Source organism: Sardina pilchardus, chromosome 2 (genome assembly GCF_963854185.1).
Source record: "Sardina pilchardus chromosome 2, fSarPil1.1, whole genome shotgun sequence".
Lineage (NCBI taxonomy): Eukaryota > Metazoa > Chordata > Actinopteri > Clupeiformes > Clupeidae > Sardina > Sardina pilchardus.
In genome coordinates, this window is record NC_084995.1 from 31,015,381 (window position 1) to 31,034,949 (window position 19,569).

At 41.3% G+C, this 19,569-nt stretch overlaps 1 protein-coding gene across 1 annotated transcript; it reads left to right on the plus strand.

Annotated features, from left to right (window-relative positions):
- The first annotated feature begins 3,842 nt into the window (after nt 1–3,842).
- On the plus strand, nt 3,843–12,998 carry LOC134070259 (annexin A13-like). Its single transcript, XM_062526549.1, has 12 exons — nt 3,843–3,951; nt 4,664–4,739; nt 5,015–5,109; nt 5,529–5,697; nt 6,389–6,390; nt 8,553–8,586; nt 8,693–8,772; nt 9,229–9,297; nt 9,626–9,727; nt 9,944–10,019; nt 10,634–10,746; nt 11,851–12,998. Exons 1-12 carry the CDS (start codon nt 3,937–3,939, stop codon nt 11,968–11,970), a joined length of 951 nt encoding a protein of 316 aa, XP_062382533.1. The 5' UTR covers nt 3,843–3,936; the 3' UTR covers nt 11,971–12,998.
- The last annotated feature ends 6,571 nt before the right edge of the window (nt 12,999–19,569 follow it).

A 19,569-nucleotide genomic window follows, 5' to 3' on the forward strand; every position in this document is an offset into this window, starting at 1 on the left:
TCTTAAAGGTATTATAGTGACAGTGTGAGTTGTTTACTGTTCAGCCAGTGCCCTTTTGGACTAAGCATTACAAATTGCTGCGTCGGGAGGCTTCTTTACCAGGCCAATTAAAAAGAAACTCTTGGCATATCATACAACTTCTTCATTATACATTTTGGATTTAAAGTGTGGACATCACACACACATATGCACACACACACAATTTACACTGGAGGCACCAATTTATCATATGCAGACTCAATTTAAAATTCCATTTTCCAATTTTAACTTCCCTCCAACATCAAACTCAACAGCTGTAACAAATCTTTGTCTGTATTTGTCACATACGGCAAACAGTCAAAGGTTATCCATTCCGATAGGTTGTTCATTGGCTACTTTAATTCACCACCTTCTCCATTTTGTACCAAAGATATAGAGTCATTTTTGTTAAAAGCCAAAAATGAAGGGTTTTTTGGTGTCAAGACGAGAACGTTTGTTTGCATGTCTGTGAAGAAACCAGTTTTGTGCAGTAGGTTTGGGTCTCATCATAGATTTACTCAAAGTATGGCAAATGGGCGTTGCATGGATAATCAGACACACAGATGCTGTTCCGTTTATATTGATTATATTTATTATTTATTAATCTCTTGTTTTCTTGCATTGCTGTCTTCACTCGACTGGTGCCGTGGTATATTGTAGAGTTACTCCTATCAAACATAACCAGTGATGTTGACTGATGGGGAAGTATTTCAAAGGTACAGTGCTCCAGTGGCTTCTGCATGACAGCACATGTTTCTTCACTGGCCACCTAGACTCCTGCAAAAGATTTTCAAAGTATCAGCCAATGGAAACTACTGTATACCTGCCTAATCCACTGTATTTTGTGCTTGTACTGATGTCCAGTGACAAGTTGTTGCATCCACATGGAGGGGCTGTTTACATTGTAGATTTATATTGTGTTCTACTGTGATAGCATGTCTATAAATACCCCGGTGTCCCATGGAATAAACATTTCTATGAAATTTAGAACCCAGATTTCACATTTCACTTGTACTGTATCCTTAAAGGGATATTCCGGAGTGAAATGCACTTTAGATCAATTTTTCGGACTATTGGGAGTACATACGTTGAGTTGACACCAAAATCATGTCATTCGGATGTATTTTGAGAAAGTTCGCGCTCACCGTTTTTAGCCAAAACTCGTTAGCCTGGAAGTGACCGGGGCGTGTCCTTTCGCCGCTACAAAACGCTATTTTTATACCTCTTCTACTGTTCCAAACAACACTACACTTACGTGGTAGTGAGTAGAGGTTCCCTAAAGCCAAACCGAAGTATCCGCACGTCTTTATGTGGTCGGATAGAGAGTCCAGAATGAATTTAATCGAGTCCGTACCTTTCCGGAAATGTTAGTAAAGTGTTGTGAAAACGTTGCTAGCTGCAACAGCGACATTTCCGGAAAGGTACTGACTCGATTAAATTCATTCTGGACTCTCTATCCGACCACATAAAGACGTGGGGATACTTCGGTTTGGCTTTAGGGACCCTCTACTCACTACCACGTAAGTGTAGTGTTGTTTGGAACAGTAGAAGAGGTATAAATATAGCGTTTTGTAGCGGCGAAATGACATGCCCGAGTCACCTCCAGGCTAACGAGTTTTGGCTAAAAACGGTGAGCTCGAACTTTCTCAAAATACATCCGAATGACATGATTTTGGTGTCAACTCAACGTATGTACTCCCAATAGTCCGAAAAATTGATCTAAAGTGCATTTCACTCCGGATTATCCCTTTAAGAGTCCTCTTTAGGGTTTTGTTTACAGTGTTTTGCATTGTATGTAGCCTACATGGTTAGGTGGGCTAGACGTTAATTTAAGTTTAATAAAAAGGTAATACCCTCTTGTTGAGGCTTATCATCAAGGTGCTATACTAAACAGTATATGGCAACACCCCAAAAGAGCTTACAATGAGACACCAGATAAATCAGCTTGTATGATATTAGTAGCACTGTCAGAATCCAAATATTGATTAGCATAGCTGTTCAAATGTTTTTTTTATTTATTTATTTCAAGACACTACAGACACCTACAGGCATAATTTGGCTTTGATGCCGGAATTGAACCCACCCCGATCTCTGTCTAAACCTGATCCGCAATAAGAGTCCATCGCTAAAACACACTGACCACCTGGAGTTTCTTTTTTTTAAAGCTAACAGCAGGATCTCTATCACACTCAGCGGCCCACTCCATATGGCGTACCTTGCGAATCCTTCAACAACATCATTCTGACCTCTTCAGAAAGCTTAATAAACCAGATGCTCACCACATATTTAGCCGTAATCATCAATGTTTAGGGTCGGTTCACCTACTGAAATGCCAACTAAACAACATTGGGATTAGAGATGTGCCACACACATGCATGAATGATTCTGTTATGCCCAGCCCCACACAGCCTCCCCATAGCTATGCACAGGGTTTACATCGCTTTCAAGTACATCTGGACAACATTGCCTCCCTGAGGACATTGTTATCATGACAATGCTTTTCCATAGCGTGTGGTACAAGATCCAGCAACATTTATTATAAATGTAAAAACTTCACCTTTCACAGACATTTTTCTGACGACAGTGTATGGATGGAGTGGGACACATCTGGGTGTAATTTCAAAAGGTAAGATGGGCCTGATGGATACCAATTATTTCCAGTGCAGGCAATGTTTAAAAGTTATAAATATCTCAGAACATGGATGGACAACAGCAAGCCATTTCATGTCCCGTCTCCCAGACCCTAATTCTCATCCTGTGTGTTTAAATGGAGGATGATATTGAGGACAATCAAAAGCATTCCATTCTGCATGCGTATGCTGGTCAGTGCCTGGTCAGCTGGCAATACACAGAGAACATGTGGGTTGCTGCTGTTTTGTTAGAGTTCAGATGACAATGGCCATTTGTTTCAGCTCCAGTACCAAGGACACTTAACACAGTTGTGCAGTTCATGATTTTGATTTAGACTGTTTGTACATACCAATCAATTTCTTTCCAAAAGGGGCTTGTACTGCATGATAGATGGTAATTGCTGTTTTACAAGTGTTTATTTCATAGCTTGCATGAAACATCTCATTGTTAGACTGAAAACGGTTTGATGTTAGTGCAATCAAATGAATTTGAAAAGCTTGTTACAAGTCTATTTTTAACTTAAGTGCTCTGCACCATGGAGAGGACATGCTAAGCAAAGTCATGTCATGTCAAGTCAAGCCAAGTCTATGCTTTATTGCCAGTACAAGACATATGCACAGAAGTACAGTACAACATGCAAATAAAATGCAAGATGTCTTAAAAACATAATGGCATGCAGCATTTCATGAGATCAGTTGCCCTCTTTAAACACCAACCACTTTTAGCTGCATATGGACAGAATTCTGTGCAGTAGCCTACGATGATGGTCAGCAGGTCTAAAAACACACTGACTGCCAAACAAATTGACAAAAACCTGAGCACGCAAATGCCTGGCTATAGGCTACAAATTGGGCTGTGCCCTCTCCACCAACATGTAAGGTATCCATGAAAACACTGAATAGGCACGTCTATGCTATTTTGTATTGTATAGCCTATCAAGACCTTTCACTTAAAGTAATGCCATATTGTTGATAATAAATCAAATTAGACTAGGCCTATGTGACTATAAAGTGAAATAAATGAAAGACAATCCAAGTAAAATGTATATTGTGTGTAAATATGTCGAACGTTAACTGGAGACATCGAGAAGTAATGATGGGGCACATAGCCATTCTGTAGTGTAGCCTACAGTGGGTGTTTCCTGCAACTTGGTCTCCACCTCTAATTAGCTTGCATGACGTCAGGGATGCAGTGGTGGAGTAGCCGGGGTGCAACGGGCCTGTGAGGAATTGGGAGTCAACAGGACATCACGGACATCACACGGACTTCCTGACAGCGCTGTTGAAAATGGGAAACGTTCAAGTGAGTGGTGGAGTGAATTTTAAACTGTCTGTCATCTTGTGCTGGCAGGTGTTTTTGTTTGTTTGAGTAGAAAACTACAGTATGAGTGACTTAAGTGCGAGAGACTTTTAGGAAAATCGAATCTGAACTTCATGCGATATGTTGTAGCCTACTGATGACAATGAATAGTCTGCCATATAATAGTAAAGGGCTGAAGTGAACGTAAAGGCTGATGTTCGTTCTGAAGAACCCTCGCATTTTAATGTGAAATCCTGTGCTGTCAAAGTTCTAACTAGGGTTAAGGTTTAGTTTTTACTCTTGAAGACGACTGGCCTTCACACTTCGGTAGCCTACTGTATGTCTATGCGATTATATTTTTTTGACAATTTGGACTGTGCCGCATGATGCTCTCGGATAGCCTACACCCACTGCTTGGGGAATTCAGATATAACCCGAGTGTGATCAATAAAGTCATACAGTCAGGAATGGCGGTGGGCGAGGCGGAAGACCGCGGACTGACTCTATTCTAGCCAGCACACCAGCATCCCATGACTCAGCTAACATGACTGCACCAGTGCACCACTTGGCTGCTGTGTTTCAGCAGCAGAGGCCCATAGGACAGTGTAGGAAAGGATTAGGAGGATGTATAGCCTAATCTGTATAGGGAAATGTTTCAATGAAATGGCATTTTTAAATATTATGTAAATATTTAGTATTGGTTCTTTTATTTCAGCCCACCATTGTTCCTTATGCAGACTTTGATGTGATGTCTGATATCAAAGCCATACGCAAATCATGTAAAGGCATGGGTAAGTTTGTTGGATATGTTTGCAATTTTTAAAAGTTAGTATGGAATATCATGCTCTTATACCCATATTATGTATTAATGTAGCCTAGTATGTATCAAAACACTTCACACATTTAATGTTGCCAAAGAATGTCCTGAGAGCAAAACCATGATGTTCCATCATTTGAAATAAATCAGCTCTAGGCTACTTGCGTATATGCTTATACGGTACGTGAATGACATTCCGGTCACGGAATCCGTCTCCTTGACACTAACAATTTCCTGGTCACTTCACAGGGACGGATGAAGAGGCCATCATTTCAATCTTAGCCAACCGCTCTGCTGCCCAGAGGTTGGAAGTAAAGCAAGCCTATTTTGAAAAATATGACGATGTAAGTATGGTGTTATTGCTGCTTAGATTTGTGTGGATGTTCATGCAGTCAAGTCAACACAGTGCTTTACTGATTTCAAGATTCATGGTGTGTCTGAGAATAGATTGAGAGCTTAGTGGTAGAAGCTGTGTTGATATGCCTATGTCTGAAAAAAAAACCTCACAGAAAACTTCCAAGTAGCTGTTCAGCACTAACTAAACTTTTATTCTGTCTTCATTTTGGAATTATGCACAGTAGGCCTATAGTGTTTCATGACTGTTAAACAGTGTGATCATGCACAGAAATATACGCGATTCAAATAGATGGTGTTGAAGAATCATTCAGTCAGGGGTCAGTTCCATCCACTGTTAGAGTGAATGAGGATGTTGCTCAATGGCTTCCTAAGGAGCCTGTGTGCCCTCTGTGCGCCTTCCCCTCAGGAGCTGGAGGAGGTTCTGAAGAGCGAGCTGACGGGCAGTTTTGAGAAGGCCATCATCGCCATGTTGGACCCTCCGCCAGTCTATGCCGCCAAGGAGCTCCGCAAGGCCATGAAGGGAGCGGGCACTGACGAGGACGTGCTGGTGGAGATCCTGTGCACTACAACCCCTGGCAAAAAATATGGAATCACCAGACTTGGTGGATGTTAATCCAGTTGTTTAATTTTTTAGAAAAAAGCCAGATCACAGACATGACACAAAACTAAGTTCATTTGAAATGGCAACTTTCTGGCTTTAGGAAACATTAAAGGAAATCAAGAAAAAAAATAATTAATCAGTAACAGTTGCTTGTTTTAGACCAGCCAGAGGGGAAAAAAATATGGAATCACTCAATTCCAAGGAAAAAAATATGGAATCATGAAAAACAAATTGACAAAAGAACACTTCAACGCACCACTAGTACTTTGTTGCACCACCTCTGGCTTTTATAACAGCTTACAGTCTCTGAGGCATGGACTTAATGAGTGACAATCAGTACTCTTCATCAATCTGGCTCCAACTTTCTCTGATTCCTGTTGCCAGATCAGTTTTGCAGGTTGAAGCCTTGGGATGCACCATTTTCTTTAATTCTACTACAGATTTTCAATTGGATTGAGATCCAGACTATTTGCAGGCCATGACATTGACCTTATGTGTCTTTCTTCAAGGAATTCAACAGTTTTTGCTCTATGACAAGATGCATTATCATCTTGAAAAATGATGTAATCATCCCCAAACATCCTTTCAATTGATTGGATAAGAAAAGTGTCCAAAATGTCAATATAAACTTTATATAATAAATAATAATATAAGCATTATTGAAGATGTAACGATCGCCATCTCCCCAATGCCTTTACCTGACATGCAGCCCCATATCATCAATGACCTTGTTTTTTTCAGGCAGTTGTCTTCATTAATCTCATTGAAATGGCACCAAACAAAAGTTCCAGCATCATCACCTTGCCCATTGCAGAAACGCGATTCATCACTGAATATGACTTTCATCTAGTTATATCCACATTCCAATGAGATTTATGAAGACAACTGCCTGAAGAAAACATGCACATTTCCTCAGTCGTTGATGATATGGGGCTGCATGTCAGGTAAAGGCATTGGGGAGACGGCAATCGTTACATCTTCGATAATGCTCAATCCAATTGAAAATCTGTAGTAGAATTTGAAGAAAATGGTGCATCCCAAGGCTCAAACCTGCAAAACTGATCTGGCAACTGGAATCAGAGAAAGTTGGAGCCAGATTGATGAAGAGTACTGATTGTCACTCATTAAGTCCATGCCTCAGAGACTGTAAGCTGTTATAAAAGCCAGAGGTGGTGCAACAAAGTACTAGTGGTGCGTTGAAGTGTTCTTTTGTCAATTTGTTTTTCATGATTCCATATTTTTTTCCTTGGAATTGAGTGATTCCATATTTTTTTCCCCTCTGGCTGGTCTAAAACAAGCAACTGTTACTGATTAATTATTTTTTTTCTTGATTTCCTTTAATGTTTCCTAAAGCCAGAAAGCTGCCATTTCAAATGAACTTAGTTTTGTGTCATGTCTGTGATCTGGCTTTTTTCTAAAAAATTAAACAACTGGATTAACATCCACCAAGTCTGGTGATTCCATATTTTTTGCCAGGGGTTGTAGCAGCAACCAGGTCAACAGCATAACAGCCACCCACAACAACAGCATGCAGATTCAATAGAAGACACTATCGATTGTCCTTCAAACAACCCATTATTCATGTATTTCATCAGGTCCCTTTCCACAGGTGGGTTAATCAAGCACCATGCAGCCTGCATTCATAATCTAGGTGCTTGATTTTATACACCTGTGGAAAGGGACCGGATGAAACCCATGAATAGCATAAGTGAGGGCTTTCTTTGTACATGGGCAGAGAGTTTGCTGGAATTCATGCTTCCATGGAAATTACCATTATTCAGAAGGCTATAATGAATTGGACTCAAAGTGAGAAAGCAGCCGCCTTGTTATGTGAAAAAAAAACATTTTGCAGTGTGAAGGCTATTTAATTTCTTGGTAATAGGCCGGCGTCTATAATTAGCATCTTAAGAGAATCATGAGAATCCATGTGCACTCATCATGAGTCATGACACATTGGCCACGTTTACATGATGTTTTTAATTCTGAATTAGTTTATTCAGAATTAAATAGATCGGAATTAAAATATTCTCCTTCGAGTTTACATGGAAATAATAATTCCCAATTGGCGTTTACATGGAACATACGTTAATTATGCTTTATTGTATTCTGCTGAACGTCTGGGGGTCGGGAAGGGTTCTGATTGGACAGGCGGCGCATGAACGTAGCCTAATAAGGTCTACCGGAAGAAAACAAACTTTAGCTGGCTAGCAACTTTTTTGTCATCTCGGGTTAACGTTACAGCATGGACAATAACATAATGAAAACGGGTTTCACAGTAACTCTGATAATAGGCCTACTATTTAGCCAGCAGCTCGAGAATATTGTCAAGCTTCACGTTTGCTAGCTGAGGAGGAGAAGACTGTCGGAGAAGGGGGGAAGAAGACGGAGCCGAATTAACCATGAAACGAGCATGCGCTTCTTCTTCCTCCTTGTACGAGCATGCGCCAAACAAACGGAATAAACTTTTAATCGGAATAAAGGTTTACATGATCAAGGAGGGGAGTTAATTCCGCTTTAACATCGGAATAAACCAACCACTTAAATCGGAATTAAGTTTAATTTGGAATAATCATTTTCAAGCGGAATAAGCGTTTACATGGTCTCTTTTAAAGCAGAATTAACTTTTATTCCGATTTAACTTGGTTTTATTCGGAATTAAAGCTCTCATGTAAACGCAGGGATTGAAGAACATACGGCACTGTAGATGTATGACATTGAAATCGTTGACAAAATGAAACATTTTTGATCAGTTCGCCAACCTTTGTAGCCGTGCAATATTTCAGTGTCTTAATGATATTACTTATATTACTCTTATCTCTTTTAAAATAGGATATCATAACCCTGAAAGAGGCCTACACCCAAGGTATGTGTGATTTGATGGTTCAGTAATACAGTTATGGTCTCTGAATTCATTCTAAATAATGCAGTAATCGCATTATGTCTGTGGTTCTCTAAATCCCCTAAACCAGTAAACGAGCGTGACTTGGAGTCTGACATTGAAGATGACACGAGTGGAGATGTCAGGAACCTGCTGATCTCTCTCCTTCAGGTGTGGAGTTATTAGCAAAGAGTATTGTGGCCCACATCATGTGGAGAACCCCCTGCTTCTACTGCTGCAGCCCTTTGTAGGTGATAAGTGTTTTGGCAGAGTCTGGTTCATTTTTGCCCAGCTTTCACGCCCATCCTGTTTCCTCCATCTTTGAAAGATGTGTGAGTCATGTCCTGCCCTAGGTTTCCCATTATGATTATTATGAAGCATTATTTCTGCTGCCTGAACATAAGCTCCTTCGGTAGGTACAGGTGTCTTAAAGAACCCTGTCAACCCATGATGCCATTTTTATTGGATAAATTCCTGACTGGAACATGGTCAGTAGTGATGAATTAAAAAGTGTCCATTTCAGCTACATTATTTCCTGTATTTGTGTGGTGGCAGCTGATGTTAGTGACCAGCAAAAGCTCTTTTCTGTCTCTATTAAGATTGTTTATCTATTCTCTTCACCACCAGGCCAACCGGGATGAAACCTATGAAGTGGATGAGGGCTTAGCTGAGCAAGATGCAGCAGCCTTAAACGAGGTATGATTACTGCCTTAGTGATAGTGATGTTTACTTCTCTGTGTGTGCAAGTTGATGTTTTTAAAACAACATACTTCCACAAAATGGGCTCCAAAGCTACAGTGTGTACCGGTATTTTATTTTCCTGCAGACCTGCAGTGTTGCAAATGCAATCCCAGTCCCATTTGCCAGATTCACCTAAACGTGTCCTCTTGGAGATTTGTTTTCCTTTAGAACATCATTATCTGAATAAGACCAGAATGAGGGAATTGGGAATGCCTGTTTAGAATGCAAAAGAAATGCTTTCTCTCTCTCTCTCTCTCTTTCTTTCTCTCTCTCTCCCCACAAGGCTGGAGAGGGCCGGTTTGGGACAGATGAATCCACCTTCACCCACATCCTCACACACAGGAACTACCTGCAACTCCAGGCCACATTCAAGTTCTACGAATCAGTAGGTTCACAGACAGTTCATGATGTCCCAAAGGACTCTTCATAGCCTAGACAAAATCACACCATTAGTGTCTGAACAGGAAAATAAATATTGCAAAGAAAACTAGCTAACTAAAGTGGACTAGAAAACCCCCAAATTCGCATGCACTATTCTGGCCTTCTTTATTGGTTTTGATGTGATCAGATGTTTAGCCCTGGTGTTTCTGTCTCTGTCTAGCTCTCTGGCACTGACATCCTGGACTCCATAGAGAGTGAGGCGACTGGGACGTTAAAGGACTGCTATATCACCCTGGGTGAGACCCTCTGAAGGCTACTGTATGTCTTGGTAGATGACCTACATACAGTCCAGCTGAAAAAAACTAGAAACCAGCTAGAAGCCAGCCTGCCAACTTGACATTGTTGGTATAAGATTGTCATGCTGTTTTGCTTGACCAACATGACCAACATAAGCTGGTATGGCCAGTTAGGCATGGCCAGCAATGTAAGAGCAGTAACACCAGCTAAAATGGCCAGCTTAAGTTGGTACATTTTGCTGGCCTAGCTAGTCAACTATCATATGGTGCTCAAACAAGCTGATTAGCAAGCTGGTGAGCTGGTCAGGCTGGGTTTTTTTTCAGCAGAGAAGGACCCCAGTGAGCCTTATTATATACAGTATGTAATAACATATGTTGTACACAGCCATGTTTTGATACAAAAATGGTACAATATGCTTTATTAGCATTATTGAATTCCAGTACTAGTATATGATGAGTATGGCATAAAATAATAGAGTCTAATGGCAAAGATGGTTTATGAAAGTACAGTTTGAAAGTACAGTTTGTTGTGATTTTTTTATTTCATGACAAAACAACTTGGACCCACACACCACACCACTCATCAATAATAAATCTTTCAATGCTTTTGTCAGTGCGCTGTGCCAAAAACCCCCAGCTGTACTTCGCTCGCCGGCTGAACGCTGCCATGTCGGGAGCTGGCACTGACGAAGACACACTCGTCCGCATCATTGTGTGCCGCTCAGAGGTACGGCAGAACTGTGCTGCAGGCAACCAGGCTAGAGCAATCATTAAAACGAAAGGGCAGGGGGAAACTCCCCTCCCTTTTAGGAAGAAACCTTAAGCAGGGCGTTAGTTCATGGGAAGTGCTAGCAAAGACTACATAACATTGTCATACAAACATATTTACATACTTGCATACAAACGTGGAAGTAACGTACCATACCAAAGTAACATACCATACACGATACATCCATACATAACATCATACACGGAAACATATCAACAGAGAATGATAATATGGTCTAAGTGATTTAAATAACAAGGGATTAAGTGGGCAGGTAGGTGAAGGGGCAATAAAGTGCAGGAGAAAGCTAGGTTAAAGAGGTATGTCCTGAGAACAGATTGCCATGTTCTAAGCTCCTGTGGTAGGCAGTTCCTTCCCATATTTCTTTGTTCTCACCTTGGGAATGACCAGTGTCAGAGAACCTGAGAGGTCTCGGTGGAGTATACAATGACAGCATATGATAGGTAGTCACGCGCTTCCCCATTGAGCGATTTGAACACATGTTAAAGGGAAATCTTCAGTCATGTCTTATTTAATTGCATGAAGTTAAGGGACATCCGTGTGTGAATATGATCAATGCATTCAGCCAGTTTATCAATAGGACTAGTGTCATTGGGTGATAAAGAAATGCATAGTTGGGTATCATCAGCATAGCTATGAAAATTAACCCCATGTCCCCTGATGATATTTTCTAGTGTTAGCATATAGACGCTGAACAAAACTGGTCCTAGAATGGTGCCTTGAGGGACCCCGCAAGCTATGACATTTCTTGTGTTGGAGTGTTCCCCAAGGGAGACTGACGAATCTCTACCAGACAGATAGGTCTGGGCCAGAGAGACCAGCATCATTCTGTAATTGGTTAATAAGGATGCCATGATTATAGAAAAATCTATGAAATGCTTCTCTCAGAATTTAGTTGCATATGTTCAGTATACAGTATATTGCATATAATAGTGTACATGCAGTGTATAGTACGCACAGCTTTATGTCACTGGTTATGAACTTTCCTTCTGTCTGATAATTGTTAATTTGTTGGTTGGCTTGTTTTACCTGGTTGCCTAACAGATTGATCTGGAGACCATCAAAGACATGTACCTGGAGAAGTATGACGTGACTCTGAAGGATGCGCTGAGCTCTGACTGCGGCGGTGACTTCAAGCGTCTGCTCCTGGAGCTCCTCCACTAAAAGACGGCCACGCAGACGGCCAAGCTGCCACTCCAGCTGGCCTACCCTCAGCTCCCGCCAACCAACAGAACTCAGCCAGCACCCCCGCGCTCTGTCTCTCTTTCTTTCTGTCTTTGTGTCTTTCTTCTCTTTTGCCTTTGCTCTCTTTTTCTCTCTCTCTCTTATTCTGTCAGCTACACTCCGTTTGTCTGTTGGGGGTGTTGACACCAAATATTCATACCTTTGTCTATCTGTCTGTCACTCCCATAACTTTTCCACTAACTCCTTAACCTAAGTGCCGACAGGTGATCAAATCACGGTAATCACATAGTCAGACACTGCTGAGGTTTAGATCGCTCTCCCTCTGCCTCTGTTTAGGGGACCAATGCTACAGAGTGGTGGTACAACAGGTGATAGCTGTCTCCAGGTAATAACAAAGCAAACCTACTGCCTTCTCTTCCACAGACCCACGTGACTGTGTACTGTTGTTTTTTTAGAGGACTAGTTAGAAACTCAACACTTAACCAGGTATTTATCATAATTTATCTTAGTATAACCATTTGTAGTCTATTTTAACACACTACTGGAGGTGTTACTGGGGCTCACTTTAAGAACGTTGGCCCTGATCGTAGGCCTCAGCTTTGTATTAAATGTAACGGTGCTTGTTTTAACTTGTGAAGAAGTTGCACTAGGAGGAATCTGCAGTATGCCTCTGCTTAATTCATCATCAATTACACTGTGTATGTATGTCATTAAAAAGCTCTTAAATGCTACTGTATTGCTTTAAATCCATATACACACACAATTACATTATCACATAAACACTAGCCTTTCACACCATAACACCAGAATGTAAGTTTCATGTTATATTGTTATTTACAGTATGTTGTATTATGTAACTGTATGAGAAAGGTTAACTGACAGTAGGCTAACTGTTAACATGTAAACAGGCTGGAATTGGAGTTTACTGGGAATAACGGCCTTATTGTTGAGTGAAATGTGAAAATAATATGAATTGAAACTAAACAAAATAAACTATTTACTTTAACATTAACCAAATCTGCCTATCTTTGCTCTTTTCAGTTTACTGTTATTGTACAGTGATCTTCAACAAATTATCTACAAAGGAAATGTGCTCAATGTGCTAGAATGACATTTCACTTAAAGGCCTGGCATTTAATTTGCAACGTTGAAGTTGAGGCATATGAAGGCAGCAAGACATGTAGCCTAGGGGTAACTTGTCTGTCTCTAGATGGCGCTGTCATCCATTTAATTTCTTCTACATTTATTTTTCACCCACTCCATGCATTATCAAGTACTTTGAATGTATTGGTTTTTTTGTTAAGTACTTAATACAGGTAATTACAGGTGAACTAGCTGATCTAACAGCCTCCAAATTGTACACATTAGTAAAAAGACTCAGCAACACAAGATACATTTAACCCATCGTGGATGTTAAAATTTCCTTCACAGCACATTTTTTTTAATTGGTCAAAGTAGCCTAGCCTAAGTGGTTAACTTCTTAAATAACAATTTAGTCACATGTAGTATATGAAAATATCTCTAGAACACTGTGTTGGGAATCTCAGATCATCAGAAATTCACAAACAGACTCTTATAATACACAGTCTCAAAGAAATGTTATAGGCCTACTTGTTCTTGGTTCAGTGTTGATATTTGAGCAATTAGCATTGGGATTTCCCAAGTGAACCAAGTGCTCATAATCTCAAGATGTTTACATGTTGTAAATCTCATATTTTCAAGCACTCAGTGGGCTATCTACAGAGAGAGAGAACACACTAGCACTAAAATCATTTCTCTGTGCTTGCCAGCAAGAATGATAATGGCCAACTGAAACAGGTCATCAAATATAAATGGAAATGCACCTGCACCTGCACCTGCATTTTTAGACAAAAACCCTACATGTTTGTAAACAGTATCTGATTACAGGCATTGTTCTCACCTCCTCTCTCTCTCTCTCTCTCTCTCTATCTCTGCGCGCACGTGTGTGTGTGTGTGAGAGAGAGAGAGAGAGAGAGAGAGAGAGAGAGAGAGTTAGTGAGCGTGCGGTTCACATGACACATGAGAAAACAACATATGTCAGTAGGCCTAGTTCACCTGAATGGATTCTTTCCTTTGAGCGGCGAGCCCCACCTACCACGCCATGTCCATACTAGACACTCACTCGTCCAAGTCGAGCAAAGACGAGGAGAGACGGCAGTCGAAGGGCAGGGATAGAAGAGGTTCGACTAGCAAAGGCTCGTCCTATAGCGACCAGGCTGCCATGACGTCTAGTGTAGCAAAGTCCTTTTAAGGCAAGTCACGTCACTCGGCAGCCATGTTGGCCATGGGGTTGGGCAGCGACTTTGACCGGAACAAGACTAGGGCCTATCTAAATGAATGGGGAGAGAGCTGAATGTCCATGTTCCGAGGTCTATATAAGTGTCTCTGGTGGTTTGAGTAATAGCCTATTACTCAAACTTAATCAGTGATGTTGACTGATGGGGAAGTATTGCAAAGGTGCTGCAGTGGTTTCTGCATGACAGTGCATGTTTCTTCACTGGGCACCTCGAAGATTTTGGAACTATGGAAACTAGACCTGCCTAATCCAGGTGCTTGTACTGAATCCATGGAGGGAGTGTTTACATGATAGATTTAGATTCTACTGTGTTCTACTGTGATAGCATGTCTAAACAATGATATACATGACTGACATGATGAGGTGATAAATGGGGCTGTGAATTTAAGGGTAATAAAAGGTAATACCCTCTTGCTGAGGCTTATCACAGGACACACTGACCACCTGAGGATCTCTATCACACTCAGCGGTCCGCTCCATATGGCGTACCTTGCAAATCCTTCAACAACATCATTCTGACCTCTTCAGAAAGCTTATTAAACCAGATGCTCACCACATATTTAGCCGTAATCATCATTTTTTAGAGTCGGTTCACCTACTGAAATGCCAACTAAACAACATTGGGATTAGAGATGTGCCACGCACATGCATTAATGATTCTGTTATGCCCAGCCCCACACCACCTCCCCATATTTCAAGTACATTTGAACAACATTGCCTCCCTGAGGACATTGTTATCATGACATGCTTATTGTATGATGTAGATCCAGAAACATGTTTTATAGAAGTTTAAACCTTTCACCTTTCAAAGACATTTTTCTGATGACAATGTATGGACTAAGTGGGACGCATATAGATTTTCAAAGGTAAGATGGGTGCATTGGCCTAACATTTCAAAGGTAAGATGGGCATTCGCCTATAACAACATCCTTACAGACCATTATGTGAGGATGAAGCCTATAGCCAGCTGCATAGACTAGATACCAATTAATTCCAGTGCAGACAATGTTGAAAAGGTATAAATCTTTCACAGAACATGGACATTAAGCTATTTCATGATTTTCTGTCTCTCAGGAACTATTTCCCATCCTTTATATTTAAATGGTTGATAGTATTGAGGAGAATCAAAAGGATTCCATTCTGCATGCGTATGCTGGTCAGTGCCTGGTCAGTTGTCAATACACAGAGAACATGTGGGTTGCTGCTGTTTTGCCTGAGCTCAGATGACAATGCCCGTTTGTTTCCACTCCTGCACCAAGGCTTCACAGTTGTGCAGTTCATGATTTTGATTTAGACTGTTTGCACATACTGATACACAGCAGACCATCCACTCCAGTGAGTCTTCCCATCATTTTTACACGGGCCGGGGAGAGCCCCAACCCTGCCCACCAGAGGGCAACAGCAAGACCCCTCTCTCACCCGGCAATGTGTGGACCATGAGGGTCGACCTGGGGAGACAGCTCCAATTTCCCAGGGAGATTGTGGAGACGTCGCTCTGGCCAGACCTGATCATTTGGTCAGTGTCAAGCAAGACCATCCTGCTGGTGGAGCTCACTGTCCCGTGGGAGCAGAGTATGAAGGCTGCCAATGAGCGTAAACGCGCCAAGTAAGTATGCAGACCCAGCGGCAGAGTGCAGAGAAGCTGGCTGGAAAGCCATCACGTGCCCTGTCGACGTGGGGTGTAGGGGATTTGTCGGGTCCTCAATGGTTCGCCTGCTTCGTGACATCGGCTTCACAGGAGCAGAGTGTCGGAAAGCCATTAAGGAGCTGGCCGAGGAGGCAGAGAGGGGCAGCTTCTGGCTGTGGCTAAAGAGGAGACATAAGGGGTGGGGTTTGAAATCCTAGGGCATCAGCAGGGGGTGGTAGGGACTAGGAGAGATCCCTGCCATCGCTCCGCCACCAGGAGATGTACTGGGGTTAAAGGAGCGAAACATCCATGGCTGGTGGTCCCCAGCTGATGACCCACTCTTGCACACTAAGGTGGACAGGGGAGCATACTCACTCAAAAGGCACGGGTGGAGGTGCGTCAGGCAGTAATGCCCAGCAGGTAGACCATCAACCTGTATCTTCAAATTCTTTCCAAAATTGGTTTGTACGACATTGTAGTCGGCTGTTGCTGTTTACCAAGGCTTATTTCATAGCTTGCATGACATTGTTAGACTGAAAACTGTGCAATTAAATGAGAATTTGACAAGCTTGTAAGCCTATTTTAATGAGTGATGTGCACCATGCATGCATAGCATTAGCTGCTTATACAGAATTTCTGTGCACTAAAATGTCAGCAGGTCTAAAACACACTGACTGCCAAACAAATTGACAAAACCTGAGCATGCAAATTCCTCACCAGGCAAATTAGGCCGTGCTCTCTCCACACCAACGTATAAGGTATCCAACTAAGTTTGCATCAGCATTGTGGGTTTGATTATACTCTCAAAATGAAAACGAGAACTTTCTTCTGAAACTCGACAAGTCTATTCTTGTTCTGAGAGATGAAGGCTATTCCATGCGAGAAATTGCCAAGACACTGATTTGCTACAGCGGTGTGTACTCCCTGTAGAGAACAGCACAAATGGGCTCCAACCAGAATAGAGGGAGAGGTGGGAGGCCCCGGTGCAGAGCTAAGCAAGAGGACAAGTACATTAGAGTCTCTAGTTTGAGAAATAGACGCCTCGCAGGTCCTCAACTGGCAGCTTCATTTCACTAGTTCGCCCGTTGGATTGCTTGAAGTGAGTACAGAGAAGTTTGGCTTGGTAGCTGGCCATGGTCCTAGGATGCCAATAGCGGATCACTTGTGAGTGATGTCCGCTAACACCTCCTATCATGGATGAGGGGTCATTTGGAGCTTAGAGCTAATAGTGAAATGGAGGAGCAGGGGAGGAGGTGGGAGGCTTTGCAACTCCAGCATGACGTAAGGGGCAGCAAGGAAGGAGGGTTAATACCCTATGTCCGGAAGTTGGGTGAGTGATGGCTGTCAATCAACCCTATGGGCTCCTCGTGAACTTTGTTTAGAAAACATCATTAAATGGCACCTGCGAAACACCAGTTTCCAGTCAGAGGCGACTCCGGGATGCTGCATGGCCTTCTAGGCAGAGGGGCAAAGACAAGCCATATCTGAGACTGGCCAATAAAGGGAAATATTAAGATGGGCAAAAGAACACATTTAAGACGCAGGAGGAGCTGGAGGAGTGCCTGACGCCATCTGTCTAGCATGGTGGAGGTAATGTGATGGTCTGGGGCTGCTTTGGTGCTGGTAAAGTGGGAGATTTGTACATGATTAGGGTTGCAAAGGGGCGGAAAATTTCCGGAAACTTTCTGGAAATTTCCCATGGGAAGTTAAGCTGGGGAATTTTGGAAATATTCAATATTGGAAACTTTTATGCAATTACAGGAATTAATGGGAATTTACGGGGATTTAGTTTTTTACTAGCAGCTTACATTAGCTAGCCAAGACTGCCGTGAACACTGACTGAACTCGACTTGTTACAAAAATGTTTAATGAATTTATTTTAATCCTCAGTTGGCCAAAAAATACCAACATTACATACATGTATCAATGACCCCAAACCTCACAGATTGTGATTATTTTAAAAGTACCAAGCTAAATCAGAACATGCAGTAATATGACCATATGATTATTAATCATCCCATTAGAGCTTATGCAAAATTACATTCTTCCATTTGCATGAGGACAAAAGTGATGACACGCCAAGAACTGGGCGACTCTGTTCGCAAACTTCCCCCAGTTTCCCACCAGTTATTCCCACATGAGATGACGTTTGCAATGACGTTTTCACCGTTTTAGGTTTCTTATATGTCTAGTAGCCTATGTTGATTGTTGTGTGCATGTATAATTGACCTGTGTACAGGGTAGAAATTCAACTGAATTTGCATTAAAGCAGGTTGTTTTAACTAACATTTTGCTGAAAGTAGGGTTTTTTCCAACTACATTAAGGTCTCTGATATATACTACTGTAACTTGCCAAATACAAAATTCCCAGTTTATTCCCATTAATTCCCATTTATTCCCGTTAATTCCCTTATACTCCCGTTTATTCCCATGGAAAGTTTCCAACTTTGAAAATTCCCGGAATTGTGCAACCCTATACATGATAAAAGAGATTTTTAATAGGCCTACTGAAAGCTATGATTCCATTTGTAACGCCATGCCATACCCTATGGACAGCGCTTGATTGGAGCCAATTTCCTCCTACATCAGGACATTGACCCCAAGCACACCCCCAAACTATGCCAGCACTATTTAGGAAGGAGGTAGTCGAATATTCTGTCTGTAATGGAGTGGCGAGCGCAGTCACCACATCTCAACCCTATATTGTTGTGGGGGCAGCTTGACCGTACAGTACGTAAGAAGTGCCCATCAGGCCAATCCAATTTGTGGAGGGACTTAAGGAAAACGGGGGAAATTTCTTCAGAGGTCAAAGGTCTGCAAGGCTGTAATTGCTGCAAATGGAGAATTATTCGGCGAAAGGACACAATTATTATTTCTAATAAAAATCAATATTTCTAACCTTGTTAATGTCTTGACTATATTTCCTATTCATTTTCCAAATAATTTGATGAATATAAGTTTGATGAAGACTTTTCATGGAAAATATGACAATGTCTGGGTGACCCCAGACTTTCGAAGTGTATGCTTATTAGAGATAGATGTAGGCCTACAAAATGATTGTATTTCAAAATGGGGTTTTCCCAAAACAGTTTAAAATCATAACACAATAGTTTAGAATAGATTATATTAGCCTACTTAGCTCAACATTATTAAACACTTTAGAACTTTACACTCTTGTTGAATTGATTAAATAATTAAGTAGCCTATAAGCCTTAGATAAATAAATAGATATACCTTTTGCTGTGTCTGATGGAGTTGGCCAAATCAAATTATGCTGTTTACATTTAAAAAAAAAAAAAAAAAAAAGAAGTGCATCATAAAAACCCGTTCCCTCATGTAAAAAAAAAAAGTACTTTAGAAAGAGGTTTTGTCAATATATGCGGTTATAAAGTTAAATCACTGAATGGCAATCCCAGTAGAATAAAAAAAAGTTGGGGTAGGATATGTAAATAGTTGAGTGTTAACTGAATACATTGTGAGGAAATTATGGAGCACATAGCCTACCCAGAGACCTCTGAAGGTCAAAGCTCACAAAGCTATTAAAAAAAAAAAAAAAAAAAAAGCTATGCCTTTAGGCCCTATATTTGGCCATATAAGGAGATCCGGTATCTTGAGCTTTTTCCTATGGGGAAAT

What these genes read in the sequence shown, in the direction of transcription:
- LOC134070259 (XM_062526549.1), top strand. An exon ending in TGCTGATCTCTCTCCTTCAG is followed by an intron (nt 8,773 to 9,228) that starts GTGTGGAGTTAT and finishes CTTCACCACCAG; the next exon opens with GCCAACCGGGATGAAACCTA. An exon ending in ATGCAGCAGCCTTAAACGAG is followed by an intron (nt 9,298 to 9,625) that starts GTATGATTACTG and finishes TCTCCCCACAAG; the next exon opens with GCTGGAGAGGGCCGGTTTGG.